General features: G+C 55.9%; 1 protein-coding gene across 4 annotated transcripts in view; it reads left to right on the top strand.

The window, feature by feature from the left end:
- TBC1D22A (TBC1 domain family member 22A) overlaps positions 1-27,954 on the top strand; it is a 289,717-nt gene that overhangs the window by 26,454 nt on the left and 235,309 nt on the right. For 2 of the 4 annotated variants that reach the window (XM_057742530.1, XM_057742531.1), the window contains exon 4: positions 363-539. The exons of the other annotated variants lie outside the window; for them this stretch is intronic. In XM_057742530.1, coding sequence (XP_057598513.1) covers positions 363-539 — 177 coding nt within the window. The remainder of the gene's footprint in view (positions 1-362; positions 540-27,954) is intronic. 4 annotated transcript variants of the gene reach the window in all.

The following is a 27,954-nucleotide window of genomic DNA, read 5'->3' as shown; positions in this document are numbered from 1 at the left end:
GTGACCCGTGCAGGCACCCTCCCCCCTCCCTACACCAGCAGGCCCTCGGGGCGCGTTGCCCGGGCAGGCCCAGCCATGGTCCGCGGTCCCATGGTCATCAGTGTCTTGCTTTTTGTGGGGCGTCTGTTTCACTGGGGACGCTCCTCCAGCAGGAGGGCCGGCGCGCTCCGCGCGTGTGAGCTGGGTTCATTCTGTCCCTCAAGAAACCAGGTCCGTGCTGCTCAGTGATGGCAGGAAGGGACAGCGGTGATGCGGCAGGTTGCAGAGGGAGACCAGCGTGGCAAGCGTGAGGCCTCCTTAGTGTCAGGTGTGGCCATGGGCGCATGCCTGGGCCTCACCTCTGTTCTCCCCGCCCCCCGCAGGAAGCGCCAGCGATGCCGCCCCTCTGCAGAGGTCCCAGTCGCTCCCGCACTCTGCCACCGTGGTGCTGGGTGGGGCCCCCGAGCCCAGCACCCTCAGCAGCTCAGCCTTAAGTGAAAGAGAGGCCTCCCGGCTGGACAAGTTCAAGCAGCTCCTCGCCGGCCCCAACACAGACCTCGGTGAGTCCCCCGTGGGCGAGGCCTCGCCGGCTGCGCCTCGATTCTGAGCAGGGGCGGTTCTGGGAGGCCCATCCGCTGCCACTCGAGGCCCGTGCCCCCCGCGTGCCTCCCCTGGTGGGAGGGTGCTCTCGTGTTTCGTGCCGGTGAGACGGGAGCCATTTGTCCTGAGGGTTTACCCTTGACGTGGTGGTGGATCTGCTGCCAGTGCGTTTTGATCAGCGTTTTCTCATCTTTTCCCTTAATGCCCAGTCGCACTCTTCTGCTTCTGAGTGCTGCCCTGGCGAGCTCCGCGGGGCGGCCAGGTGGCTGTCCTGTTCTCATCGTGGTCGTGGGGCTGGTGACGGGCGCCCTGGCTGCGGCTGACTTTGCACCTTCCTGTGGGGGTGGGGGCGGCGGGTCCGCGTAGAGTGTGAGCCCTGCGGGGGGGGCGGGGGCCAAGGCCGGGCTTGGGTGGAGGGGCCAGCAGGGCACAGGACAGTCACCGGCGTGGTTCTCAGACGTCTTGACACCCACCTGGACGCCCTGCAGCCAGGCTCCGAGGCTTGTGCTTGCTTTCAGGCTCTGCTGGGATTCCACTCAGGTCTGTTTTTCCGTTTACGTGTCTCACCCTGTCGAGTGCCGCTCTGCGTGGGGTGGTTTGCCCAGTGCTGGAGCTTTCGGGAGTTCGGCGGTGGCCGTGGTCCTGCGCTCTCGCAGTGGTGCCCCGAGGGTGGGTGCTGTGGCGGCAGCGCCCCGCGTGGCCAGCAGGTGGCGCGTGAGGCCCGCGGATGGAGGCAGCCGGGCCCAGGCGAGGCTGCGCGGGCCCAGGCGAGGCTGCGCGAGCCCAGGCTGCGGGCTGGTGCCTGAGGCTGCAGGGGGGCGGCCTGGAAAGGTCCCGTAGCTCGGAAGGTGCTGCTCCTGTCTGGGTGCCCTTCTCACTGTGATGTCTTCTTCTTGGTTTTGTTTATTTTTTGCATGCACGTGTTACACAGCTTCACAGCACAAGGGGGTGCAGAGGGAAGACGAGCCCTTCCCCAGCTCCCCTCCCCCCCTTTGCCCGGCTCCAGGTGTCATCTTCTGGAGATGGTCCAGGCACATGCTGTGCTAAACTTCTTATTTTTATGTGATTTCAAATTCACAGAGAAGTTGCCAGAACAGTACGAGCGCCTCCCGTGTGCTCTCTGCCCGGATCCACCAGTTGTTCACATTTCGCCCGTCTCATCCCCTGTGCTGTGCTTGCGTGTGTGTGCGCTCTTCCTGGGCCATCTGAGTCCGCTGGAGAGGGCGTATCCCCCACTCCTCGAGACGTCATTCTTTCCTCAGAACAATGACGTCCTCTCCGTGTTGTCACGGCATCGCTGTCAAAGTCAGGAAGTTTCACATGCACGTGGCGCTGTCACCTAACGCATGGCCCCCATTCACATTCTGCGCTTGTCCCGACGGCACCCTTGGTACCTTTCTTCCTCGCGTGGTGTTCAGTTGCCACGTCTCTCGTCTCCTTCGCTGGAGCAGTGCCCCGGCCTCGCCCTGTGCTCTTGGGAGAGCGTGGGCCCCTCCAGTGGCTTGTTTCACGCCCCCGGTGAGATCTGGGTGGCTGCTTTGGTAGGAACAGCACTGAACTGGTTTGCCTTCTCCGTCACTGCAGCAGGAGGCCGGGGCGCCGCTTCGTCCTGAGGTCGGTGAGTCCAGCTCTGGTCGCTGCTTCAGGGGGTGTCTGCCGCTTCTTCCCCTGGGAAGTTCCTCTCCTTCCTTTGGTGATTCAGAAGTAATTCGTAGAGAGGTGCTTGGCTCTGTGCATTGTTACATACATGTTTCCCCTCCACACACGTGGTAACGCTGTTGCACTTACCTTAAAAAAATTTTTTTTTTTGATGTATTTATTTTATCGGCTGTGTTGGGTCTTCGTTGCTGCACACGGGCTTTCTCTAGTTGCAGTGAGCGGGGGCTACTCTTCGTTGTGGTGTGCAGGCTTCTCATTGCGGTAGCCTTTCTTGTTGTAGAGCACGGGCTCTAGGCGCGTGAGCTTCAGTAGTTGTGGCACATGGGCTCAGTAGTTGTGGCTCACGGACTGTAGAGCACAGGCTCAATTGTTGTGGTGCACGGGCTTCATTGCTCCGCGGCATGTGGTATCTTCCTGCGGCAGGGGATCGAACCCGTGTCCCCTGCATTGGCCGGCGGATTGTTACCCACTGCGCCACCTAGGAAGTCCCACTTACCTTTTAAATTTAACGCTGTATATCCCTATAGTACCAGGGAGAGACTGTGGCATGTGTCGGGTTGGCCGTGAGCCCGTCTGCGGGCGGCTGCCCCGCCATTCGTTGGCCGCCCCTCCTGGGGGGCCCTGAGGTGTTCCTGACTTGCTGTCCTTACAAACTCGGGAGCTGTTCTTCTGACGTCTGCTCCTCACCCTGACCTGACCTTCCTGGAGCATCCCTGGCTGTGTGTGTGGCGGGGGAGTGGGGAGTGGTGGGGAGAGCTTGGGGGCCTTGGCATGTAGAAGTCACACCCTCCGAGCCCGACGGAAGGGGACCATGCGTGAGGAGTGAGTGTTGTGCCGGGGCCCTGTCACAGGGCGGCAGGGCAGGGGCTCGGAGGGCGGCTTCCTGCGGGGCTTCCTCGCCACGTGCCCGGGAGTGAGCCTGGGCGCCTAGGGCCTGAGCCTCCTCGTTCACCTGCAGGCACAGCAGGGGTGGCACAGGTGTGCCCTGCTCTTCCCAGGTTCGCTTTACGTCACCTCGCTTTTACGAAACACCTACTTAGTACCTGTTTTCCTAACTGAAGGAAATCCGAAGAGGGTTTTTGCTTTCATGAAAAAAGGTGAAAAGCAAAAATTGCTTTTTTACTTTACGCCATTTCAACTTATGAAGGATTTCATAGAAATACTGTACTTTCAGATAGCGGGGGGGATCCTGCACAGATTTTGCCAGTAATATCGATGCGTGTTGTTTCTAGGAGATGCCCAGCAGTCAATAAACACTCAAAAAGGTAGTTATTTTAGTTCTGATGATTTTCATTTGCACCGATCTGTTCATGCTCTACTTGATTTTTATAACGTTGACATGTGGCCACTTTTGTGGTCATTAAAGTCAGGGTACTTTATATTTTCTTGGTTACGTTCAGCCGTTTCTAATGGCAGGTGGCAAGGAGACAGCGTGTGAAAACAGGATTGTCTGACGGGAACTGCAGTTCTGGGTTAGGATCTGAGCCCCCCAGTTAGAATCTTCTCGTGGACTTTGTCATTGGAGTCATTTTTGAAAATTAAAATCATACTTAAAAATGAAGTTTTCAAGACTTGTGGAAAAGTGAGTATGTATGAAAGGTTAAAAGAAAGTAAAATATTTTGGTTCGGTTGTGGGATTATGGTTGTTTAATTTCTTTCGAATTCTATGTAAGTATCAACTCTGACACCAAAAAGTGAAAACCAGAGCTTTCCGTGTTAAACAATTACTGGATTTGCATTTAGTGGCAAGAGAAAACACAGCCAGTAAATTGCCTGTTTTTATAAGGCGGTTCAGATGGCTTCGGAAGACAGTGGGACATATTATCTTCACTTTACATAAAAGATGTGAGTGGCAAATATTTGCCAGTGCTGGGGAAGCAAACCGCTGACGTGCGCAGCGCCCACAGATGTGGCTCTACCTGCGGACTGCTCTGTTATGAGCCTGGGGATGAGAGTGGCCAACAGAACTTAGCAGCTCACTCTGCTCTTAGCATTGACTCAGTGTTTACTCGGGCAAAGGCTGCCTGCTTCGAAGCCCAAGAAAACGACACTTGCAGGCTTTCCTTGTGAGCACGTGCGTCTGTGAACGGGAGTGTGATTTGGCCGTCGGCAAAACACGCGGGTCCTGAGGCCTGCTGGGTGGCAGCCAGGCCCTGAGGCCGTCTGTGTGTGACGTGCAGCCCTGGTGATGGGCACGCAGGCAGGAGCGCAGAGGGAGTGAGGCCAGGTGCCATGTCACGGTCCAGTTACCCCGTGAGCACCGGGCTGGGCTTCAGGATGGAGAGCGTGCCGGAGATGGCCCTGGGGAGGAGAGGGCTTTATTTGGGGGGTGGGGGGGGTGATAAGGAGCTCTTCACTCAGGAAGCAAGGGTTTGAGTTCGATGTGCCTTCAGGGCCCACGGCTGGAGGACAGTCCTTCCCCCAGGGGCCCATGATGGCAGCGGGGGAGGCTGTGCATCCTGGGAGCCAGGGCGACCGGTGACTCAGCCTCCTGTCCCATCACCGTCGCGGGGAGTCGGGCCCCGCTGCAGGGCCCTTGTGAGCCCAGGTGACTGACGGCAGGTGCCCACGTAGTTCTTCACTCAGCCAGTGTTCGTCGAGCTCCTGCTGTTGCTGTAGGCATTGCGGGCGAACAGGGAACAGGCCGCGGTGTCCCTGCCCTCGGGAGCTGACGTTGAGTGCGAGGGACAGACAGGCAGAGGCAGGCAGTCGGGACTCCAGGAGCTGGCCGAAGGCAGTAGCTGCTGTGGAGAGGAAGACAGAGCTGGGGGGTAAAGGCTGGTGCTTCTGCAGAATGAGCGCTCCATGAGGATCCTTTAGAGCAGAGGTCCTGCCCGGCAGGACTGGGGCAGGCCTGCCAGGACGGAAGGGGCCTGGTGGGGGAGGGGAGGGCGGCCGGGCGAGGGAGGCCGGCAGGGCTGGAAGGGGCCGGTCCGGAGGGCTGAGAAAGCTGGGGGAGCAGAGCCAGGCACGGCATCACAGTGTGACTTCCGGGCGGGCGTTGTCATTGGCCTTGGGCTGGGGCATGTTTCTGGGCGGCCACGCAGCAGTGGGCAGGCAGAGGGGCGAGAGGGATGGGGGAAATTAGGGCAGTCGACTGGAGGAGGGGGTGCAGGGTGGGTCAGGTGGGCGGCACCTGGTGGATGGGAAGCAGGTGGCTCAAGGAGAAGGGGGCTCCAGGACTGTGTCAGCTGCAGCCCAGGGGCTGCGGGCATGGGGGCAGCTGATGGACACGAACCAGAGCGTGTCCAAGACACGTGTCCTTTCACCAGGAGGGGAAATCAGGAACTGGTGTAACAGCCTGGGAAGTGGTGTATCCAGATAGCTGCACACCTGCTGCGTTTCGGGTCCTCACTCTGTTTGCGGTACTGTGCTGTATGTGTGTTCACACGCGTGTACACTGTCCCCGACCCAGACACACCTGCTGCCTGCGCCTGGCAGCCGCCAGCTCCTCGTCACAGCTGGGGAGGCTGAGCCTGGCTCAGGAGGTGGCCCTGCGGTTCCTGTCCGCAGCTCTGAGCCGGAGCCCTGGGGCAGAGTAGGGGCCTGGGACCCAGTGGGTGCACGTGCACCGGTGGGCGAGTGAGCACACCTCCGGGTGAGCACATCTCAGGGGAGCACATCTCAGGGGTAGTACATCTCAGGGGGAGCACGTGTCAGGGTGAGCACATCTCCGGGGAGCACATCTCAGGGGAGCACATCTCAGGGGGAGCACATCTCAGGGGGAGCATGTGTCAGGGTGAGCACATCTCTGGGGGAGCACACCTCAGGGTGAGCACATCTCAGGGGGAGCACGTGTCAGGGTGAGCACACCTCAGGGGAGCACACCTCCGGGGAGCACACCTCAGGGGAGCACACCTCAGGGGGAGCACATGTCAGGGGAGCACATCTCCGGGGAGCACACCTCCGGGTGAGCACATCTCCGGGGGAGCACACCTCTGGGGGAGCCCTCAGGCTTCGGTTGGGCCTTTTTCTGGGCTCCTGCTCTTGTGGTCCTGGCTGTGCGTTGGCCAAGGCTCGCCTGTCAGGGAAGCACAGCCGAGGCAATTCTGACGGGGCAGGAGGGACATGGGTGGGGGCACGAGCATGGATCCGATCGGGGGTCTCTGTGGGACATCAGGGTGGCCAGAGCCCACGGGCCCACCTCTCTTTCCTGTTTCTCCTGGATGTCGCCTGGCTTTGGTCCTCCCTGGTAGCATCTCTTGAGACGTCAGGAGGAACCGTGGCAGAGCAGCTTTCGGTAAGGACATACACAAGGGGGAGTTCGTTTTTGAAAAGGTTTCTGTGTTTTTAAAGGCAGTATCTAGGGTGGAGGTGTCGCCCGAGTTGACTTGCCTGGGCCCCGACGCCTCCTCTGAGCCTGTCCCCGTTCACCCCCCATCTCTGCACTGCGGTGCCCCCTCCGGGGACTCAGGCCCAGTCCCTCCACTGCCTTCTCCTCCCTCCTCCCCACTCCTGCCTCTGGGCTGTCGCCAGGTCTCCTGTGCTCAGCACCTCCAGCCCACATCCTGGTCCCTGCCGCCACCTCTCCCCGGATGGCGACAGTGCCCCCCCGCTGGCCCCCTCAGCGCCCCCGTGTCCGACGTCGTGCTCTGCACAGGAGTCAGTGGATCCTTTGGATGTGAGATCTAGATCAGGTACCACCAGAGCCACCCGGCGGCTCCATCGTGCTCAGAGTCAGCCGTCGCCCTGCCGTCGTCCCCTCACTGTTCTGCGGTCGCTGGGACACAGCGGCACGTCCACGCCCGTGGCCTCTGCTCTGCGGTCCCTCTGCCCCAGGTTCCTGCAGGACCCACTTCCTCCAGGCCTCTGCTTGGATGTCACTTCATTATCAGGATCTGCTCCCGCCCCTCCAGAACGCCTCCAGCCCCCACTCCCTGCCATTCCGCCTTGTTTTCCTCGGAGCACCCGTGCCCTCTGCCCCCGGCCCCCGGAGGGAGGCCTCTGTCTGTCTGCAGGGCTTGGCGGCGCCCGGGCATGAGCTCCCGGTGGGCATGGGTCCCTGAGCCCCGGTGAGACGTCTCCCCACGTGCTTTGGGCGGGCACAGTCCTCCCGGCCCGGCTTTGTTTTGTTTCTGTGGAAACAGTCGCTAGTAGGTGATCGTCACTACAGTCCACACGCAGCTCCAGTGCAGCAGCACCCTTCCTCCAGCCGGGACCCTTGCACACGCGTGGCCCCCGTGCTGCGACGTCCCCGTGTCCCTGACGCCCCGCCTCCCCCAGAGCCTCTGCCCCGCGCGTGGGCGGCTGCTCGCCCGCGACCCCCTGCGGAGGAGGCGGCTCCCCATGGAGGAGGGGGCTCTTACTGCGGGGTTTCAGTGATGATCGCTCACGGAACGTTATTGGAAGTGAGAGACGTGGGAAGGATAAGAAAACCCACAAACCGCAGTTGCCAGCATGTGCGCCGCCTGAGTTCATGACGGCGTGCTTTCTTCCCTCCTCTCGTTGTGCGGAATCGGTTTTTGGCAACCCTTTGGAGCCCCCAGCAGAAGGGGCTCCCCGAGCTCGCTTTGTCTTCCGGGCTTCAGGACAGGAGCGCGGGAGCCACGGAGGACGTGCCAGTCCTGACTTCATTGCCGCCACCAACGTCCTTGTGTTTTGGGTGGCATTTGCAATACTACGTGTGGCATTTGAGTTACGTGTTGTATCACTCAGCTTAAAATAAACCAAAGCGCATATGATTTGGTGAAAGTTAAGCATTTCGTGTAGTATCTCTGGTACAGCAAGTCTTCACTTTAATTAGGAAACCTTTCAAGGATCTTTTAGGTAAGTTTCTCATGATGTTGATTTCCTGTGAGTAATCTTAAAAGCAAATGTTAAAAAGTGTTTGTATGTCTACCATACAGTGTTAAAGGAGCAGTTTGAAAAATCAATCTGTTACGTGTTTGTCTTTTTTCTCTAATGATTTCCTGTGCACATCAGGACGTGAGGTAAACCAGGTGAATAATCAGGAGAGTGTGGTGTGTGTTTTCTGTCTGGGGATGAGAGCAGAGACGTGGGCAGAGTGTGGGGGGGCCTGCTCCCTGCTCTGCAGCCCTGTGTGCTCGGGCGCAGCTCTCAGGGTTCTGTCCATCTCAGTGCTGGGCTGTGAGTTCCTCTCGGGCCGTGCTCCGAGTCTCTGGTCCTTGTGTCTAGTGACGGGGTTCAGGACTGGCCTCGCTTAGGAGGTGCTGGTAGGGTCCACTGGCCGCTCTCTCCTGCCCAGCGGCCCTTCAGTGCTCGTGAGTGGCCTCGCTGATTCACCCGTGGAGTGGGGGATTGGGTCAGGATTCGTTATGGCTGGAGCTATCAGGAAACCAAACTCAGGGGCCGTTAGGAAAATTGGGGTTTAGGGACTTCCTAAGTGGCGCAGTGGTTAAGAATCTGCCTGCCAATGCAAGGGACACGGGTTCGAGCCCTATTCCGGGAAGATCCCACTTGCCATGGAGCAACTAAGCCCGTGTACCACAACTATTGAGCCTGCGCTCTAGAGCCCGCGAGCCATAGCTATTGAGCCCATGTGCTGCAACTGTTGAAGCCCATGCGCCTAGAGCCTGTGCTCCACAGCAAGAGAAGCCACGGCAATGAGGAGCCCGTGCACCACAAACAAGAGGAGCCCCCGCTTACAGCAACTAGGGAAAGCCCGTGCGCAGCAACAAAGACCCAGCACAGCTAATAAATTAAATAAGTAAATACATAAATAAATTTATATTAAAAAAGTCGGGGTTTATTTTCTTGGCAGAATGTCTGGAGGTAGGTAGCTGTTGGCATTGATTCCATCAGGGAGCTAAGCTCGTGGCCACAAGGGGGTGGTCCTCGTCCTGTGTTGAGGCCAAGGGCAGTCACCGCGCATCCGTGTTCTTATCAGGAAAGCAGTTTGACCAGAGCTGGGTCACTCCCCCCCGCCCGCATCCCCCCAGCTATAAAGGATGCTGAGAAGTAAGGGTCTCGTGGGCTCTGCCATCAGCACTTTGAAATTGTGGTTTGGTCACGGGGAAGAGGAAGGGGATGGGTGTTGGGTGGACAGCAGCTGTGTCTGCCACTCAGATAGGCACGTGTAAATCTGTCACCTCACCAGGTTTCTGGTTCCTTGAGGTCAGGGACTGCCTTTCTTATATTGTAGCGCTTAACCCGTGGCTGGTGTCTAGCAGTGTCCCGACCACATGGTGGAGGCCCAGAAATCGTTTGAATTGCGTCGCACTGTATACACAGTCTTGGGTGTGCAGGGAACGAACCAGTGAGTGAACTTTGAATTTTCATGGTCAAAGATAACAGCATTTAGAATGAGTCCTCCTGTGTCCTGTTTTTTCCCCCCAAATGTAGCTCAGACCCCAAAGGACCACAAACCAGCACATAGCCAGCTGTCTAGTCTTGGAAACTGCAAAGAAAATAATATTTTTTTTCAAGGTAATTTAAGTTTCTTGGAATCTGTGAATAAAAAAGGAATAAGAATGTCCAAGACCCTTTGAACTGATGTATAGAGCTGAGCTGGGCAAAAAAAATCAAGCTATGAAAGGATAGAAAGATGTGTTGACTTAGAGAAATGTGATTGTGTACTTTGACCTCTGGGGGCTTTGGTTATAATGGTGAGGTGTTACCCACAGCCTGAGGATTGCGGGATGGTGGGGGCCTGAGTGGGGAGAGGTGAGTGTCTGTGGCAGGAGGGTCACACGTGGATCTGGCGTGGGCAGAATAGTGGCAGTCCTTGGCTGGCCAGACTCAGAGTTAGTGGTTGTGGAATTGGGCTTGGTAGTGTGAGGGCTGGAAGTCCAGCTTCCTCCAGGGACTGGCCATCTGCTAGTTGCTGAGCAGATAGGACATTTTGCTTCTCCCCAGGCCTGGCCTGGACACGTGGACAGTGCGTTTTATTAGGGCACTGGTCTGGGGGGTTCTCTGACCACAGATCCTATCTGGTACATTCTGGAAATGCACATCCTATAAAGTTGCTGGATAAAGCTAGAAAAAAGAGCATTTCCTGAAGAAGGGAAGTTGGAAGAGATGGTGAGTGATCGGAATTCCCTGTGGGTGTGGAAGGATGCGGGGAACACAGCAGCAGGATTGTTTGACTTCTTTAGAATCAAATCAAGGGCTCTGGGTCGGTGGTGGTGGTGGCCTTGGTGGTGGTGATGGCTACGGGGATGGTGGTGATGGTGGGGGTGATGGCTGGCTTTGACGGAGTGCTCACTCTGTGTCAGGTTCATGAAAGTGCATGGAATCCCTGAGAAGGAGCTTGGAGAGGCGGGGCACAGTGGATGTCCACTTCGACTTTACCCTCCTAGGTCCTTGTCTCTGTTTTGCAAACAGAGGCCCTGCTCACTCTGGCGCTTCTCCCTGGGGTGCTTAGTTACCTGCCTTCCTAGTTAAGTCCTGGGAGCCAGAGTCAGCCACGCTCCCTTGTTCAGGTACCTTCTTGTGCCGTCTGTCTGGTTGGCGCTTACAGGTAAGAAGGGAAGTTGCACGTGTTGAGGGAGAGAAGCAAGAAAGTGGAGAAGGAAGGAGGTAGGTGCTGTCGGGCTCTGTCACCCCCAGGCCCTCTGTGATCCGTGAAGGGCCGGAGTTACCATCCCTTCCCTGGAAGGAAACACAGCAGTCACATGTGCAGGGGGTGGGGCACGAGAGGCCAGGCATGGGGTCCCGTGTTGGTCCTGGACCCCCGCTCTTGAAGTGCCCTCAGGATGGGAGCCTGTGTGGGGGAAAAGCAAGTGAAAATGGATGGGCAGTGGGGGCTCTGACGGTGGCAGGTAGGAGACTGTAAGCTGACGTGGGCGACAGGAGCTGATGTCTCTGACATGCTCTGGGGCCACGTGGAGGAGTGGGGGCCAGACGGGTGAGTCCCCATCCACACTGCGCTCCGGGAGCGAGCGGTGGTTTGCTTTTCACTTAACGGGGCCCAGGGTCTCTGGTCACCTGCTCAGCTCGACTCTGCGCCCATCTGAGAGCTTCACCCTGCAGGCCCAGGCGTCGGGGTGCAGGTGCGCACGGACGCCATCTGAAATGGCTGGTCACCTGGCTGCAGGGCGTGCTGAGCCCAAGCCGAGGACTCTGCCCAGCATGGCGCCGAGGCCCATGGGCTGCTTTGCTCTGAACGGGTTCTAGTTTCAGCACAGAGAGGGAGGAGGGGCATTACTGGTGTGGTAATGCCCGTGTCTTGGTCCATTTGCGCTGCTGGGACAGAGTACCGTGGGCTGGGTGGCTACAGCTGACGCTTATTTCTCGCAGTTCTGGAGGCTGAGAAGTTCAGGGTCAAGGCACCGACGGCAGATTCCATATCTGGTGAGGTTCACAGATGGTGCCTTCTTACCGTCCTCCCGCGGTGCAAGGGATGAGGGAGCTCCCTGGCCTCTTTATCAGGGCGCTGATCCCATCCAGGAGGACCCCACCTCATGACCTAAACACCTCCTACAGGCCCCATCTCAGAACCGTCACCCTGGGAGTCGGGATTTAACATACGTGTTTTGGGGACAAAAACAGTCTACAGCAGCTGTTCTGCTCGATGAGACACGGCACTGCATGGTCACCGCACGTCACTGCCCTGCCTTCACAGGGAGGAACGCCTCTGTCTGTAAAGGTCTTCCCCACAGCTCACCTTGTTGGTTCCATACTGACCCTAAGCGGTGGGTAGAGCGCCCCCATTTTGCAGATGAGGAAACTGAGACTCAGAAGAGGAGGGTGAGCCCACGGGCAGTTGCATGCTGCTCTCAGTGTACCAGGACATGGCAAGTGCACTTTTAGAGATTTGGTGCAGGATTAAATCATGTGTGACCAGAATGAGGAAAAGGGAGAAATCCCTGATGAATAGACGTGCAGGGCGTGGGAGGTGAGAGGTCCCTCAGGTTGTCCTCCGGACGGGATAGGACCCAGGAAGGAAGTTGGAGAAACGAGGAGGCGCTGGGTTTTGTGTGGGAAAGTGAGGAAGGGCATCTTTACCCTGAGTGTGTCGTGAGGAGGGAAGCGCTGCGCGGAAGGCTTTGATTTTGGTTTTGCTCCAGCTCTCGGGATATTAATACAGACTGAAGGCTTTCTGGTGAAATCTTGGACTGTGCTCAAATTGGTCCTAAAGGGAAAAAGTTCAGGCTTGCTTAAAGTGCTTAAAAAATGAAATGTTCTTTTTCTTAGGATAAGATAGTCTGGAAAAACTAGTTAAGGTTGTCTTTTTAAACCTGTGTTTTAACCTATGTGTGTTTTAGGTTCTGGAAGTAAGAGTAACCACATCACAGAAAAGTCAGCAGCCGTGACTGCCAGTCACTTGCCCCCCCAGCTCCGGCCTCTCGGGGGACAGAGGAGTGTGGAAAACAAGAGTGTGGGCCTTGGGGTCATGTCAGGTCATGGCCAGGCTTTGCCTTGTCCTGGCAGAATGATCTGGGCAGTTTATTGTTTTTCCCCAGACTTCCTTCAGCGTTCGTTTCTCCAGCTGTGAGATGGGCCTGACGGTGCTTGTTCGCTCCGGCTTTGGGAGGTAGTCCCGTGAGAAGCGGTCAGTTCAGGGCAGAGGGCCCACCTGGTGCCAGTGGTGGCGCCGGTTTCCCAGGGGCGCCCCCTGGCCTCTCCCCACAGAGGCAGCGGGGATGCGGACGCCACTTGTTGCCCCATCCAGTCACTGTCATGTCATGCGCCCTTCCCACGTTACTGCCATCTTCATAACCATCATTTTTAATGTCTGTATAATGTTTTGAAAATGATCTTTACTTAAAATTATTATGAAAATTGTATATCTGTCTAAATCAGCATTTAATTTATATGCCTAATCCAAACCTAGACATATTTAATAGTATTCAAAATATGCGCTATAAACACAGCTACAGAAACCTTCCTTGATTCTGCAGGAAGGGGAGAGGTGAGAGCACCTAAAATTTGGGAACTGGTGATGTGCTGTCGTATTTTTTGTTTACTAGTTTTTTTTTTTTTTTTAATTGAGAAAGCTACATCAGGCAATGTTAAAAAATTCAAATGGTCCCTAAGGGCTTACATAATGACAAATTTCCCTCCCCAGGCCAGCAGCTCCCCTCCTGTTTCTTACCTCCCCTTGGACGTGCTCTGTGTGTATTTGAGTGACCGTAGGTAGGTGTGTATATGTCGCCCCCCCCACCCCGTTCTCTGTAAAGTACAGATGGAAGCATACTTTTCTCACTTTGAACACGTTGGAGAGCCTGAGAACAGGCGTACTTAGCACATGCGCTCAGTCGTTTTATTCACAAGGGCGAGTGTGGCATACAAGTCATCAAACTTTCAAATAAATATTCTTTTTTAAAAAATAAGGTGATGCAAAAATAAACTCCAAATGGATTAAAGACCTTCATGTAAGGCCAGACACTATCAAACTCCTAGAGGAAAACATAGGCAGAACACTCTTTGACATACATCAAAGCAACATCCTTTTTGACCCACCTCCTAGAATCATGGAAATAAAATCAAGAATAAACGAATGGGACCTCATGAAACTGAAAAGCTTTTGCACAGCAAAAGAAACCATAAACAAGACTAAAAGGCAACCCTCAGAATGGGAAAAAATAATTGCCTATGAAACAACGGACAAAGGTTTAACCTCCAAAATATACAAGCAGCTCATGCAGCTTCATAGCAAAAAAGCAAATAACCCAATCCACAAATGGGCAGAAGACCTAAATAGACATTTCTCCAAAGAAGACATACAGATGGCCAACAAACACATGAAAAGATGCTCAACATCACTCATCATCAGAGAAATGCAAGTCAAAGCCACAATGAGGTATCACCTCACACCAATCAGAATGGCCATCATCACAAAGTCTGGAAACAGCAAATGTTGGAGAGGGTGTGGAGAAAAGGGAACTCTCCTGCACTGTTGGTGGGACTGTAAGTTGGTACAGCCACTATGGAAAACCATTTGGAGGTTCCTTAAAAAACTACAAATAGAACTACCATATGATCCAGTCATCCCACTCCTGGGCATATACCCAAAGAAAACCATAATCCCAAAAGAAACTTGTACCATCATGTTTATTGCAGCACTATTTACAATAGCCAGGACATGGAAGCAACCTAAATGCCCATCAACAAATGAATGGATACAGAAGATGTGGCATATATATACAATGGAATATTACTCAGCTATAAAAAGGGATGAGATGGAGCTATATGTAATGAGGTGGATAGAACTACAATCTGTCATACATAGTGAAGTAAGTCAGAAAGAGAAGGACAAATATCGTATGCTAACTCACATATACGGAATCTAAAAATGGTACTGATGAACTCAGTGACAAGAACAAGGAAGCAGATACAGAGAATGGACTGGAGAACTCGAGGTATGGGAGGGGGCGGGGGGTGAAGGGGAAACTGAGAAGAAGCAAGAGAGTAGCACAGACATATATATACTACCAACTGTAAAATAGTCAGTGGGAAGTTGTTGTATAACAAAGGGAGCCCAACTCAAGGATGGAAGATGCCTTAGAGGACTGGGGCAGGGAGGGTGGGGGGGACTCGAGGGGGGGGCGTCAAGGAAGGGAGGGAATATGGGGATATGTGTATAAAAACAGTTGATTGAACCCGGTGTACCCCCAAAAATAAAAAAATTTAAAAAAAAAAAAAAAAAAAAAAAATAAGGTGATGGACTTCCCTGGCGATCCACTGGTTAAGACTCTGTGCTTCCACTGCAGGGGGCACAGGTTCAATCCCGGGTGGGGGAACTAAGATCCTGCAAGCTGCGCAGTGCAGCCAAAAAAAAAAAAAACCTGAAATAAAAGTTGAGGTGAAATTCACAGAACGTACAAGTAACCATTTTAAAGTGTACAGATCAGTGGTGGTTAGATCATTCAGTGTTGTGTGCAGTCACCTAAAGGTTGTGCCCCACCTAAAATATTCTTTCTTTCTTTTTTTTCTTTTTGGCTGCACCGGGAGGCATGTGGAACTTCCCCGATCAGGGATCGAACCTGTGCCCCCTGCAGTGGAAGCTCGGAGTCTTAACCACTGGACCGCCAGGGAAGTCCTAAAATATCCTTAATGGAAACAGAACATCCCTAAGATCCAGCAATTCCACTTCTGGGTACTTATCCAAAGAAAATGCAAACACTAACTTGAAAGGAGTCTGCACCCCACGTGCGCTGCAGCACAGTTTACAGTAGCCACGATGTGGAAACAACCCAGGTGTCCATCAGTGCATGAGTGGGTGAAGAAGATGTGACGCACATGCATGCGTGCACACACACACACACACACACACACACACACACACACACACACACACACACACACACACACACAGCAGAACAGCATTCAACCATTAAAAAGAATGAAATGTTGCCATTTGCACCACATGGATGAAACTTGAGGGCATTATGCTAAGTGAAATAAGTCAGAGAAAGACCAATACCATATTTGTGGAATCTAGAACAAAACTCCCAAACAAACAGCTGGGCTCATGGTACAGAGAATAGACTGGTGGTTGCGGGGCCGGGGGGGCTAGTGGTGAAATGGGTGGAGGTGGTCAAAAGATACAAACTTCCAGCTATAAAATAATACTGTACTGCACTGCCTATCTGGAAGTTGCTAAGGGAGTAGATCTTAAAAGTTCTTATCCCAAGAAAAAAACATTTTGTAACTGTGTGCTGTCGGGTGGTGATCGTTTCATATACAGGTACTGAATAATTAGATTGTGTATCTGAAACTACTTTGTCGCTTACACCTCAATCAGAAATACTGTTAATGCAAAAGGATTGTCAGAAATGTAGTCATCAGGAGGTTTTTGTTTTTGTTTTGTTTTTGGTGTAATGTCAGTTAATGTAATTGCGGACGGTTTATCCGTGTAATCAAACGAAGAGGCCGCTCCTCCCCCCCCTTTGGGCGTGCCCGGTGGTTCGACATTATTCAGTTATAGGTTAAGTTACCTCCCGGGGTGGGGGGAGCAGTTATGAAACACGGGACCTGTGACTTCCTGCCCACCCGTGGGTCCTGTGGGGGCAGCTCAGACGCTTCACGCTTGGCACCCTTGGCATCGGGGTCGTGAGAGCGGCCTGGGCTGGCGTGTGAGCGCAGGGCCTTGGGAGCTCCCCTGGAGGGGAGCCTGACCCTGACCCTTCCCGCTTCCCCGAGAGCTGGCGCTGCCGGCCGTGCGCTCCTGGGGCCCTGTCTGTGCCGAGCGCGGTGCCCGACCTCCTGCCCTGAGCCCGTGGAGCTGGCCAGGCTCGGGGGTGGTCTTCCCATCTTGCCGAGTGCCCCGGGGGGAGAGGCTGGCTCGGCAGTGACCCCCATCCTGACTCCAGGGTTCGTGCTCTCGCTGCCCCAGCCAGCCGCCCCTGGTGCGGCCTGGGACGTCGGTGCGGAGCAGGGTTCTGGGAGGGCCGAAAGGGAGTGTGTGCTTGCTGCGCTCTCCCGGCTCACTGTCGTGGGTGTGGGCGCCACCCAGGAGCTCTGTGCAGGTGGAGGGCAGGGGCGGTGAAGCCCGCTCGTGTCTCCTGACGCTGTGCACACCCTGGTCGTGACCCTCACCTTTTCTTTGGGGCTTACGCACTGTGTCTCTCCCTTCCGTCCAGGCTAGTGTTATTGCTCTAAGATCTGGCATTTTGAGCGTGCTCAGTACACGGTTGTGGGGTGAAGGTGGCTCTACCAGCCGGGGGTGTTGAACTTGCCCTGTGGTGTGTGCAGGCACTGGGCACCCCCGGGCCACTCCCTCCCTCCCCGTTCACGGCCTTGTGTGTCCACCCCTGTAGCCTGGCCTCCTGGGCGCCTCAGTTGTCCCGTGGAGGGAGGGTTGTCCTTAAGGAGGGGAGGCTCTATCTCCAGTTTGCCACCAAGTGGGTGGGGTGGGCTGCTGGTGTCCCTAGGTGGCGCAGTCATTTACAGCCAGCCTTGGCGGCTTTTGGCTTTGGGGGAGCACGGGTGTGCTAGGCTGTGTGTCAGGGTCTGGTCGCTTGGCTGTGACCCAGGACACACCCCAGGCACAGGGCAGCAGGCTGGCCTCGGGTTCCTGTGGACAGTGGCTAGCAGGCTTGTTTTGGCCGGATGCGGGCACTGGGTGGTGGCTGAGGCCGCTGTGGGAAGGCTTCAGTGGCTGTCACCGGGCTGGCCAGGAAGGCCTGAGGGGATGGACAGATTCTGTGGCCAGGCAGACGGAGGCAGACTTCATCCATCCGTCCACTCATCCTCGGGCGTTTTGCAGATGCTGAGCAAGCCCATCCCGTGCCGGGAGGGACGTGTGCCTGACCTGGGCCGCGGGGCCGGCGTTTGTGGGTGGGCCTTGTCCCGGGGGTGTGATGTCAGTAGCAGGAGACGGCGCAGGGCCGCCCCTGGTGGAGGGAACGGCACAGGCAGAGTGTGGAGGCAGGAGGCCAAAGTGGAGTCCTGACCGCAGCTGCTGCCGCCGCCACAGCGCCGCCACCGCCGTGAGGGAGCCTGTGCGGTCCTTCCTAGGGTCGGGCGGCTGTGACATGGCCGCTGTCTCAGGGCCCCCCAGCCAGCAGAGCCAGCACTTGGAACCGGGGGCATCTGAGGGAGCTGGTCCTCGTCCTGAGTTGGCCGCACCTCAGGGATGAGGTCTGGGTGCAGGCGGGGCCAGAGCCTGGAAGGTCAGGCCCGTCAGACGATGGCGTCTGGTTTGGAGGCAGCTGTGGTGCAGTGGGAGGAGCGGGGATGCCGAGGTCTGTGTTCACCTCTGCCTCTGCCACCGTCGTGCCTTCTGGTCACTTGCTCCATCCTCGGCCTCGGTCTCCTCATCGGTAAAATCAAGGGATCGGGGCCGATGGCAGCAGAGGCCTGAAAGCCGTGGACACAGTGGCTCGGTCTGTGGGCGGTTGGGAGCCGTCAGGGTTTGGGGTCTGGGGGCGGAATGATCAGAACCGTGCTTTGGGGACGTTAATATGCCTTCTGTTCCTCTGTGACGGTCCCACTGAAGGGCTGCAAGTGACGGGGACAACGTGTGGGTGACCCTGACGTGCAGCCGCGGGTGGCTTAGCCGTGCTCTGAAGCCAGCCGTTTCGAGCTGCCCCTCGCCTTTGTGGGCCTCTTGTGCCTCCCAGCCTGCGGTCTCGGGGGCTCGGGCCTCGTGAGGCTGCTGGGAGCCGGTCCCTGGTGGGGAGCAGACCTGGGGCGTTGAGGAGTCCGGGGATCCCTGGAGGCCCCTTGCGGCTGGCCAGGGGGCGTGCGGGCCGCTCGGCTCACGGGGGGCCTCCGCTTCGTCAGACGCTGGGCCTCCATCCGCCTCCGCCGCCCTCTCCGCGGGGCCGCCCTCCTGGGGTCCCCGCCCGTGGCCCCGCGCCTGCGTGCCTTCGTGGTCCGGGCTTTCGGTGGACGTTGGCGAGGACGGGGCAGAGGCTCCCGGTGTTTTAGTTTAAAGGTGCCGCCAGTGAGCTCGGTGCTCTGGGATGGATTTCTCGGTCCTTCTTTGATGATCTGCTGCCGCTACATTTAGGAACAACCCTCAGTTTACGCGGAAACGTTCCCTAACCCTTGTGAACTCACATCGGCCTGATTTAGCGTGCCCTTCAGTTCGCATTTGTTTTTTCCTGCTGTAGTTCCTCCTGAGGCATTTTGTGCTTTTCGGGGCCTCGCTGTTTTGCGTTTCCGCAGTGCGCGGTGCCGCCCCCGTCAGTGACGGGCTCCGTCGTGTCGTGCCGGCGCTGCCCGCACGGTGACGTGCGGCTGCCACCGTGCGTCCCTGCAGCAGCGCGTCTCCCAGGCGCCGGGGCCGCTGTGTGCGGGGCGCTGCATTTCAGTTGCTTGTCCCTTTACTCTAGTGATCTTCGCGATCAAACCATTAAACACTTCACTAAAGCACACTCTTTTCTTCCGCTTATTCGTGGTTATTTCCTCAATAAAATATATATTGAATTAGTGAGACATGAATTTCCTTATGTGTGCCAGTTCTATCAGAAGTCATTAAGACTTTTCTAGATTTGGGCTTTCTGCACTTGAAAATTCCATCCCCATTACCTAAACAAAATGTGAAAGTATAAAATCTATTTAGCAAAGTCATTTTTTGATCTTTCATGTGCAGCATTTAAGGTACAGTTGTTCTCGATGAGATTTTACATTTGCCTTGGCCTGTGTAGCTGATTTTTCTTGAGAGAGAGATCTTATATTCACTTTAACTTTCTGTTGTCGCCTCTATTTTCCTGCGCTGGAAGAAGAACCCTTTTATTAATAGTGAAAGTTGTTTCTGATGATTCATTCAGTTAAACTTGTCATGAGCTTCTAGTAGGCGAGGCCCGGGGGGCCAGAGGCTCCCACTCCCGGGGGAGGTGGGTGGGCGACAGGTAATTACAGTAGAGCCTGGGAAGCGTTGGGCTCCTGAGTATACCTGTGAGGCTGTGTGCAAACACAGGTGGGGAGGTCAGGAGTGCTCCCCGAGGCTTTGGCTGGGGGGTGGGCGCGGTGGGTCCTCCTGGGCAGGGTGACTGCAGAGGTGTGCCCTCTGAGCCGCCACCTCGTCGTGGGGCTGGGCAGGGTGTTCCGTAAGGCGGGGCACCTGCCAGGCAGGGAAGGAGACCCGAAAACGCAGGGAGTATCTGGGTGGCTGGGGTGGCTGACATCTGAATCTCGGGGCAGGCGAGGAGGAGGTGAGGCTGGAGGCCGCGCCGGAGCCTGAGGCCTCGGAGGAGCCTGAGTGGGGCGCTCGGAGGCTGGGTATCTTCTCTAGACCTCTGTGTGTCCAGACGACGCCCGCTTTCACCGAGGGTTCACGTGGCAGGAACACAGCCTTATCTTGTGGAATACTAAGTTTATCTTTGATGTTCTTAAGTATAATTTAGTATTACAAGGGTTCAGTGTTTAACGTTTAGCGTGTACTGCAAATAATCCTAAGAAAAATAACAGCCTGGAGTAGTGTGTGTGCCCGCCTGTGCTGCACGAGGTGCTCAGTGCCTGCTGTGCATGTTCTTGGCCTCTTCTCCCCGTGACCCTGTGAGGTGGACACAAGCCCCCAAGGCCAGGGTCAGAAGGAAAGCGGAAAGCCAGCTGTGCATCTGCTGTGCCGGGTGCCCAGGACATTGTTGTTGTGGGTTTTTTTTTTTTGGGCTGCGCTGCACAGCAGGCGGGATGTAGTTCCCAGACCAGGGATCGAACCCGAGCCCCCTGCAGTGGAAGTGCGGAGGCTTAACCATGGGGCCACCAGGGAAGTCCCGTGCCCGGGGGTTAGAAGAGCTTATCTTTGTGTCTTTTTGGGAGGGCCTTTAAGGTGTGTGTGTGTGTGTGTGTGTGTGTGTGTTGCGGGGCGGGGGGGTCTTCTTCTTTGTAGACTGGGGATCAGGCGTGTGCCTCTCTGTGCATCTCACTATTTTCACTTGCTATAAACGATGTCTTTCCCAAGACAGTAATGTTCTTTGAAAGCACGCTTGTTAACGGCCGGGTAATGGTCATTAAAGTACAGCCGTCTCTGCCATTTGCTCATAGGTGGCACATTTCTTGAGCTGTTCCCCTGTTATTTGGGCATTTCAGTTGTGGTTTTGTTTTGTATTTATTGTCGGCATGGACCCCAAGGAACACTGACCCCGAATCACAGCTCTGCCCACCTCCCGTGTTTCCTGAGCGTAAATCCCGAGCCCGGGCTTGACTGTGGTGGAGGTGCGTCCCGGTCACTCGGGTGCCGTGTCCTCGCGTGACCCTCCGGCTCCCCGACGGCCCCGTGTAGTCTGAGGGCCGCCGTGGACTTGGTTACTCTTTGCCCTCCTGTTCCATCCGCATCAGTGTTTTTGAATTGCGCTGCCCCGGGCACACAGCCATTTATTTGGACGCGTCTGACGCTGTTTCACTCAGAGTCTGCACTCCTGCCTTCCTTCTGTTGGATTTGCTGAGGCTTTTCTGCTCAAGCCTTTCTAGACTCCTCCTTGGTGGGTGGGCACAGTTAACAAGGTTGCAGCCATCTCTCAGTCTCAGTCTCCATTCGCCTCTCTCCAGGTCATTTCACTCAGTCGTTCACTTGTTGAGTTCTTCGCTGCTTCGTGTTTTTGGGGAACAAATTTCTTAAGCACCTACCTGATACTGGGCACTGAGGATGCAAAGAGGTGTTGATTAGTGCTGCTCCCGGGCTTGTGGAGAGACTGAGACTAGTTGAATTCTGTGCTGAGTAGGGAAAGGAGTCCCTGACCTCCGTGCAGGGAGAGTGAAGGATGGAGGGGGGTGGAGAGGCACTGCCTGGACTGGGAGCCAGAGGACAAGAGGCAGGAGTAGCAAGGTGGGGCTGGGGCCTGGGGGGTGTGCACCTGTGCGCGCGTGTGTGCACCTGTGCGTGTGCACCTGTGTGTGTGAACCTGTGTGTGTGCACCTGTGCATGTGAACCTGTGTGTGCGTGTGTGCACCCGTGCAGGTGAACCTGTGCGTATGAACCTGTGCGTGTGCACCTGTGTGTGTGAACCTATGTGTGCGTGAGTGCACCTGTGCGCGTGCACCTGTCTGCGTGTGCACCTGTCTGCATGTGTGTACCTGTGCGTGTGCAGCTGTGTGTGTGCAGCTGTTTGTGTGAACCTGTGTGAGCGTTTGCACCTGTGTGTGAAACTGTGCGTGTGTGCAGCTGTGCGTGTGCAGCTGTGTGTGTGCAGCTGTTTGTGTGAACCTGTGTGAGCGTTTGCACCTGTGTGAAACTGTGCGTGTATGCAGCTGTGCGTGTGCAGCTGTGCGTGTGAACCTTGTGTGCATGTTTGCACCTGTGTGTGCAGCTGTGTGCGTGTGTGCAGCTGTGCATGTGCAGCTGTGTGTGTGCAGCTGTGCGTGTGCGAAGCTGTGTGTGCGTGTTTGCACCTGTGTGTGAAACTGTGTGCGTGTGTGCAGCTGTGCGTGTGCAGCTGTGTGTGTGCACCTGTGCGTGTGCAGCTGTGCGTGTGCAGCTGTGCGCATGTGCACCTGTGTGAGATGGAGCTTGGCAGGCAGCTCCGGCCACAGCTGGGTGGGAGAGCTCTGAAACGGTGAAGCGGTTTGGATTTTATCCTGAAGCTCGTGTCATTTCCCTGCTCACAGTTTTTTCAGAATGTCCCACTCCCCTTTGGAAGGGTTCCCCATCCTTGATTGGCCCCACCCCCTCTCTGGCCTCATTTCTCGACACTTCCTGACTTTGCCCTTGAAGCTCGTGGCTCCGGTCCCATCTGTCCCAGGCCGGCCGTCCCCTGCCCCGGGCCTCCCGCCCACTCTGCACAGCCAGTACTGGGCCCCCTTAGCTCCCACACACGCTGGTTGGGAGGTGTCTCGAGGAGACTGGGCTGAGTCCCCTTGGAATCAGTGGGGCTCTGCACAGGCCTGGCTCAGGGCCGTGCTTGGTGGTTTTGGGTCACCTGAAGCGCAGGCTCTACCTGCCGTGTGGTGTTTAGTGGTTGCACCTTTATCTCAGTCAAAAACCGTTTTCAAGGAATTCCCTGCTGCCCTCTTCCAGTCCAGTTGCTGGTTTCCAGTGGGATTAGGTGACTTCTTTGGGGGCTCGAAGGAGAATCAGTCCATTAGAATCAAATCCAAGACTCCACCACCGTCACCAGATTGGATTCCCCTGGGACCTGTTGTGCGCTGGGCTCTGCTGTGGGCAGCCCTGAGGGTGGGGGGAACACAGGTAAAGGGGCGAGTGACCGGACGGGGCAGGTGACGGGACGATCGGCCCAAGAGGGGCTTGGCCAGCCCTGGCTGCAGATGAGCTGAGGGGGCACGTGAGCTGGTCAGGCTGGCCTGGCAGAGGCCGCAGGACTTGGACTGGCCTTAAAGGGCTGGTGGGGGCTCAGGTCGGCAGTGGAAGGGCCCCCGGGGCTCGGAGCGGCGTCAGTCTGGGCGCGCGCACCCGTCGCTGTCTCCCGGGGAGCTTTAGAAAGTGACGGAACCGGGGCCTGCGCTCTCCCCGGCTGGGGGCCTCGGAACCCTGGGTCGCAGCTCCCAGCCCAGCACAGAGGTGCCAAGAGTATTCAGACCGTGTCTGCAGCCTTGCTGTGGGGCTCTGGCTGCACCAGGCTTTGGGAGGTCATGGGCAACACCAGACCTCAGTAACTCCCCAGAACCTGCAGTGTCTCCAGGCCAAGGTGTGCTGTAGAATAGAAGACCTTGCGATACCATAAATAACACGTGCTCATTATAGAAAACTTGGAAAATACAGAGAGTCGCTACAGACAGATCATCACCTGTATCGTGTCTCACCACCTGAATTGTGGTCCTGCTCTTCATGTGGTCACTGTGCTGTCCCCTACCTGCCACCTGAGGCCATGTGCGAAGGGCGGGTCCTCTCTGGAAGGTCCAGGGCCTGCAGTGAATTCGCGGGTGCCTGGGGCGGCATCCACGGGGTTGGGGTGGAGACTGGAGCCATCAGCTTGGCTTGGGTCCTGGCCACACCACTTACCACCACGCGATGCTGAGCTCATGGTGAGGAGTAAGTGAATTCACTTAAGTACAGCTCTCAGAGTGGTGCCTGGTGCATAGACGGGGCTCAGTGCATGTTAGCTGGGATACTTATTTTTATTCTTGTGGTCACCTCTGGCTCTGCTCTCCTGTTTTCTTCTGAATTCTTGATTTAATTTGATCCGTTAACTGTACTTTTTGTCCGAGCACCTGGTGGGTGCCGCCAACATACAAGGTGAAATGATACCTGGTGCTGTGACTCAGGTGACACGGGTGGTGGTCTTGGCAGCACCACCCATGGGGAAGATGTCGCCGTAGCCACGTCTGTGATTTCACAAGTCCTTGTAGCCACGCCAAGGACCTGCAAAGAAACAGGTGAAGTTAATTCTAAGGATTTAGGGACTTCCCTGGTGGTCCAGTGGTTAGGACTTCGCCTTCCAGTGCAGGGGGTGTGGGTTCGATGCCGGGTCGGGGAGTTAAGATCCCACATGCCTCCCTGCCAGAAAACCAAAACATGAAACAGAAGCGGTATTGTAAGAGACTCAGTGAAGACTTAAAAACAGTAATAATTCTAAGGACTTATTTATTATTCCGATTATATGAAGTGTTATCTTCACATATTATAAATTTAATATATAATCCACATACAAGCTGTAAATAATAACGTGGGCTCCCATGTTGGTACCACGCGGGTCCCACGCCTGTGAGAAATTCCTGGTGGCGAAGGGAACTTTTTCTTTTGGATTACGGATGTCCGGCAGTCGATTTTAAGTTATGTAGACAGCGATTGCGTTAACCCCTGCGAGACTCCAAAGCTTTGATCTGCTGCAGGTACAGATGCCTCGTGTCCTGCCTCCTCTTTGGGTAATACTGCATTTGCCTAAATTTTGGCTTAAAATGAGGCGCGGCACCTTCCCCCCCCCGCCCCGGGGTCGGATCTCTGACGCTGTTTTCCTGTGGTGGGTGTGGGCGCTCCTGCTCCCGCCCGTCGCTGGCTGCGCGCCGACCCCCACCCCCACCCCGTGCGCACAGGCCGTGAAGAGGGGCCGGCGTGGCTTTGCCTTCTCACCTGCCCCACGTCTCTCTCCCGCTGGCTGCTGGTAGTGGAAAGGAGACGTCGAGACATTTGTTTTCTCTGTTGGTGTCCTTGTGCAGTACCTTCCTCCCAGGAAAGACCAGGATGAGTTGTTTTAAATAAAAGTTGCCCTCGCATATTAAGTATGTACTGTGGAGAACCCCCCCGCCCCGGGCTGCGCCGTGCCTGCCTGGCTTGCGGGGTCTTAGCTCCCGGACCAGGGACTGAACCTGGGCCCACGGCCGTGAAAGCGCAGAGTCCTAGCCACTAGACGGCCAGGGGATTCCGGCAGAAGCTTGTTAGAACGATAGCTCGCCGAGGCTCCTTCCTCCTTGCACGATAAGCCGGCCCCCGGGATGAAGCGCTCTGCAGGCCCCTCGTTCGGATGCGCCGCCCTTGATTCACCCACTGTTGCAGCCTTGTCTTCTCCACGATCCCCCGCTGAAGACGGCCTGAGGGGTCCTGGTGCTCACGCCTTCGCTCTTACTTCCGCTTGTTTTCTTGCGATAATGACTAGGTGTAAAATGATTGCTTTAAAGAATATGCCTAGTTTTAAGACTCGATCAAGGTTTCTTTTCTTACATATCACGGGCACCTGCTCTCCATTTTTCTGTGCTGATTCTTCTGTGACGGCATTTGTGTCTGTGAGAGGGCTTTTCGTGCTTAAGACCCTCAGCCCGGGAAAATGAGGCTCAGAGCTGCCTTGTTGAAGGTAAATGCAGCCACCGAGTGGTGGAGGCAGGGCTTGAACCCGGGCCGTCTGGCTCCAGGACCCACGCTCCAAGCCTCGACACAAATTGTGCTTCAAAAGACGTGTACCCTTGAGTCAAAGCATCCCTCCCAGAGAGCTGTGCGCAGCTTCTCCTGTTTCTCTTTACTGTTTCTCCGTTTTCCAGTTTGTGTTGAAGAAGCAGCAGTGGCACTTTTTTATTGGGTTGTTCTGTCTTTTTGGACATTGCATCTGTGCTTTTGCAGGACCACAGACTTGCTCTTAGCTGTCTGCTGCTCTTTTCGGAGGAGACAGCTGAGGTCACACCTCGGTGTCAGCGCCGGTCGGCCTCCTCCAGCCGGGAGCGGCAGGCTGTGGCCCTGTCCTGGTTTGTGACCTTCCCAGGTTTCCTCATCTGCGTCCCTCATTCTGCTTATAGGGTTTGTGGTACCCACCTTGCAGGGTTGCTGGGAGCTGAGGGGAGCCAAAGGCTGTGTTTCCTTGATGCCCAGGTGCTGGGAGCCCGTGGCACTGGCCCGTTCAGTCTGTGCACTGATGGTGAAGCCCGGACACATTTTTGAACAATTAAAGTGCTGGTCAGTGTCATTTCGGGCTGGAAGACGTGCGATTGTCACGCATCTGCGGGGGTGGTTACAGGAATGTCCCAGCCCACGGGCACGTGGTGGGTTGGTTCCTCTAGTGCGCTGGATGCCCAGGAGATTCAGTAAAAAATAGCAGACTGCACCGAAATGTGGTCATAGTCGTTTCTGAGTTGGAGTTTCTCTTCTAAGGAGTTTCCTTAAGTCACTTGATGTGTGAGCTAGCTGCACACTGGGTGGGTCTGCTTTCCTTTAATCCCCCCGTGTACGCGTCCTGCGGCTTCTGAGTGAGGAGGCCCCTGTCCTAAAGGCTCACCCCCTCCCGCTGCTCAGTGTCCCGGGACGTGGACTGCTCTGTGACATTTTCATGCGAGGACTGCAGTGCAAGGAGCCTAAATCCCTTAGTGTCTTACTCCCCTGATCTTGTTAGTTGCCAAGTTTAAGTTTATTGAAAGCCTGTGCTGGGCCCTCATGTGTGTAATCATACATGTAATACTCAGGGTTGCTCTCTGCTGCCTGTAGGGAGGCTGTTGACAACAGTTTCCCGGGGCTGGGCAGCTGTGGGGAGGGTGCTGGCGTTTGATTCCAGGTACAGGTCGAGGCCGCCGCGTCCAGGGTGGCTCCTGGCCGTCAGTGTGCACTCAGGTAATTGTCAAGTGAATAGATGGAAACGCACAGCCAGTTTCAGCTTTCCTTTCCTTTCCATGTGTGCGTGCGCGCGAAAGATTAGCTCACTGTAAAACCTGTTTTTCTTCCTTTGCCAGAAAGCCATCAACACAGACTCCTGCCTCTGTTGCGTCGTAGAGTTGATTGACATGGCTCTTTGTGCCTGGAAAGCAAATTATGTTAAAATGTTCCTCGCGATCTATTTATAGGTTACACGGTTCAGCAGCACCGTTTGGGTAGAGCTGTGTCCCGCCATGTCCTTCGTGCACAGCCGCTGCCACAGGGGAGCGGGGCTCCCACGGACCTCGCCCCTGCCTGTTGGGCACTGACCTTGGGGAGGCGGAGGCTGGGATCTGGTTCCTTACCCTCCGGTGCCCCCTTTATGTGGAGGCACCCCGGTGTGGTGTCCCCGCCTGGGGCCAGTGCCGGCCGTGGCCGTGGGCTTGTGTGCAGCCTGCGCGAGGGCTGGGGTGAAAGGACCGTGTTCCATGACTGCATCACACCCATGGTCTTCTCACTGCCGCTGCAGATCGTGTACCTAAAATGTGCCTCTCCCTCAGCCTCACTGCCCACCCCGAAGAAGCTCCGACTACCAGAACCCTGTTAAAACCTCCTGTTCTCCTTTCCCATGGAGCCGCGCTTGGGCCGTGTGCACCAAATGGTGTTTTATAAGTGACAGCCTTTTTAAATCAGAGAGGCCTGGCTGCCAGCAGAACATCTGGGCGGCACAGGTGACCGGCTGCCTAGATGGAGTGGCCATCGTTTCTGTTTGCAGACACTGTGTGCTTGGCAACCTGTGCAGGTTGGGGGTGGTGCTGGGGGTGTCTCTGCTCTTGGTGGGCTTCTGAACACAGAGCCAGGGCCCTGAGAGAGCCTGGCTGAAGCTCCCTGGGGTTCCTGGGGTGACAGGGCACTTGCTCCTGGGGATTTGGTGAAGGCTTCCCAAGGGCTTGGCTGGCTTCTCCGCATAGAACGTCCGCGCAGACGGAGCGAACAGAGTTAAGATGCCTGTGATTCTTCCTGCAAGCTGGTGACGTTGTCTTCCCTCTTGTCCCCACACCCACAAAACCCCCATCCCCAGACGGTCGTTAGGCCCAGGTCTGGTTCAGCAGGTCTGCCCCAGAAGGTGTCACCACACGCCTCTCCTGTGTCTTTACTGGGATGACAAGCACCTTGAGGGCAGGGCTGCCCGAGCTCCTGGGCCCTCCTGAAACGTGGCACAGGCCCTCCTTCGGCCAGCACTCGGCTGTAGTTGCTTTTCCTGTTTCAGAGAATGTGTGGAGATGGGACACACTTGTTGAGTGTGATTCCTCCCTCCCTGCCCGGGACTAGTAAATGTATGTAAAGGTGATAAAGTTAACAAACAAAAACAACAAAAAAAGGAAGCCTTGTGATTTCTCCAGGAAGAAGGAGGAAGG

This window comes from Hippopotamus amphibius, chromosome 7 (genome assembly GCF_030028045.1).
Source record: "Hippopotamus amphibius kiboko isolate mHipAmp2 chromosome 7, mHipAmp2.hap2, whole genome shotgun sequence".
In the NCBI taxonomy this organism is placed as follows: Eukaryota; Metazoa; Chordata; class Mammalia; order Artiodactyla; family Hippopotamidae; genus Hippopotamus; species Hippopotamus amphibius.
The sequence above is the reverse complement of the archived record's forward strand: the minus strand, read 5'-3'. Positions and strand labels throughout refer to the sequence as shown.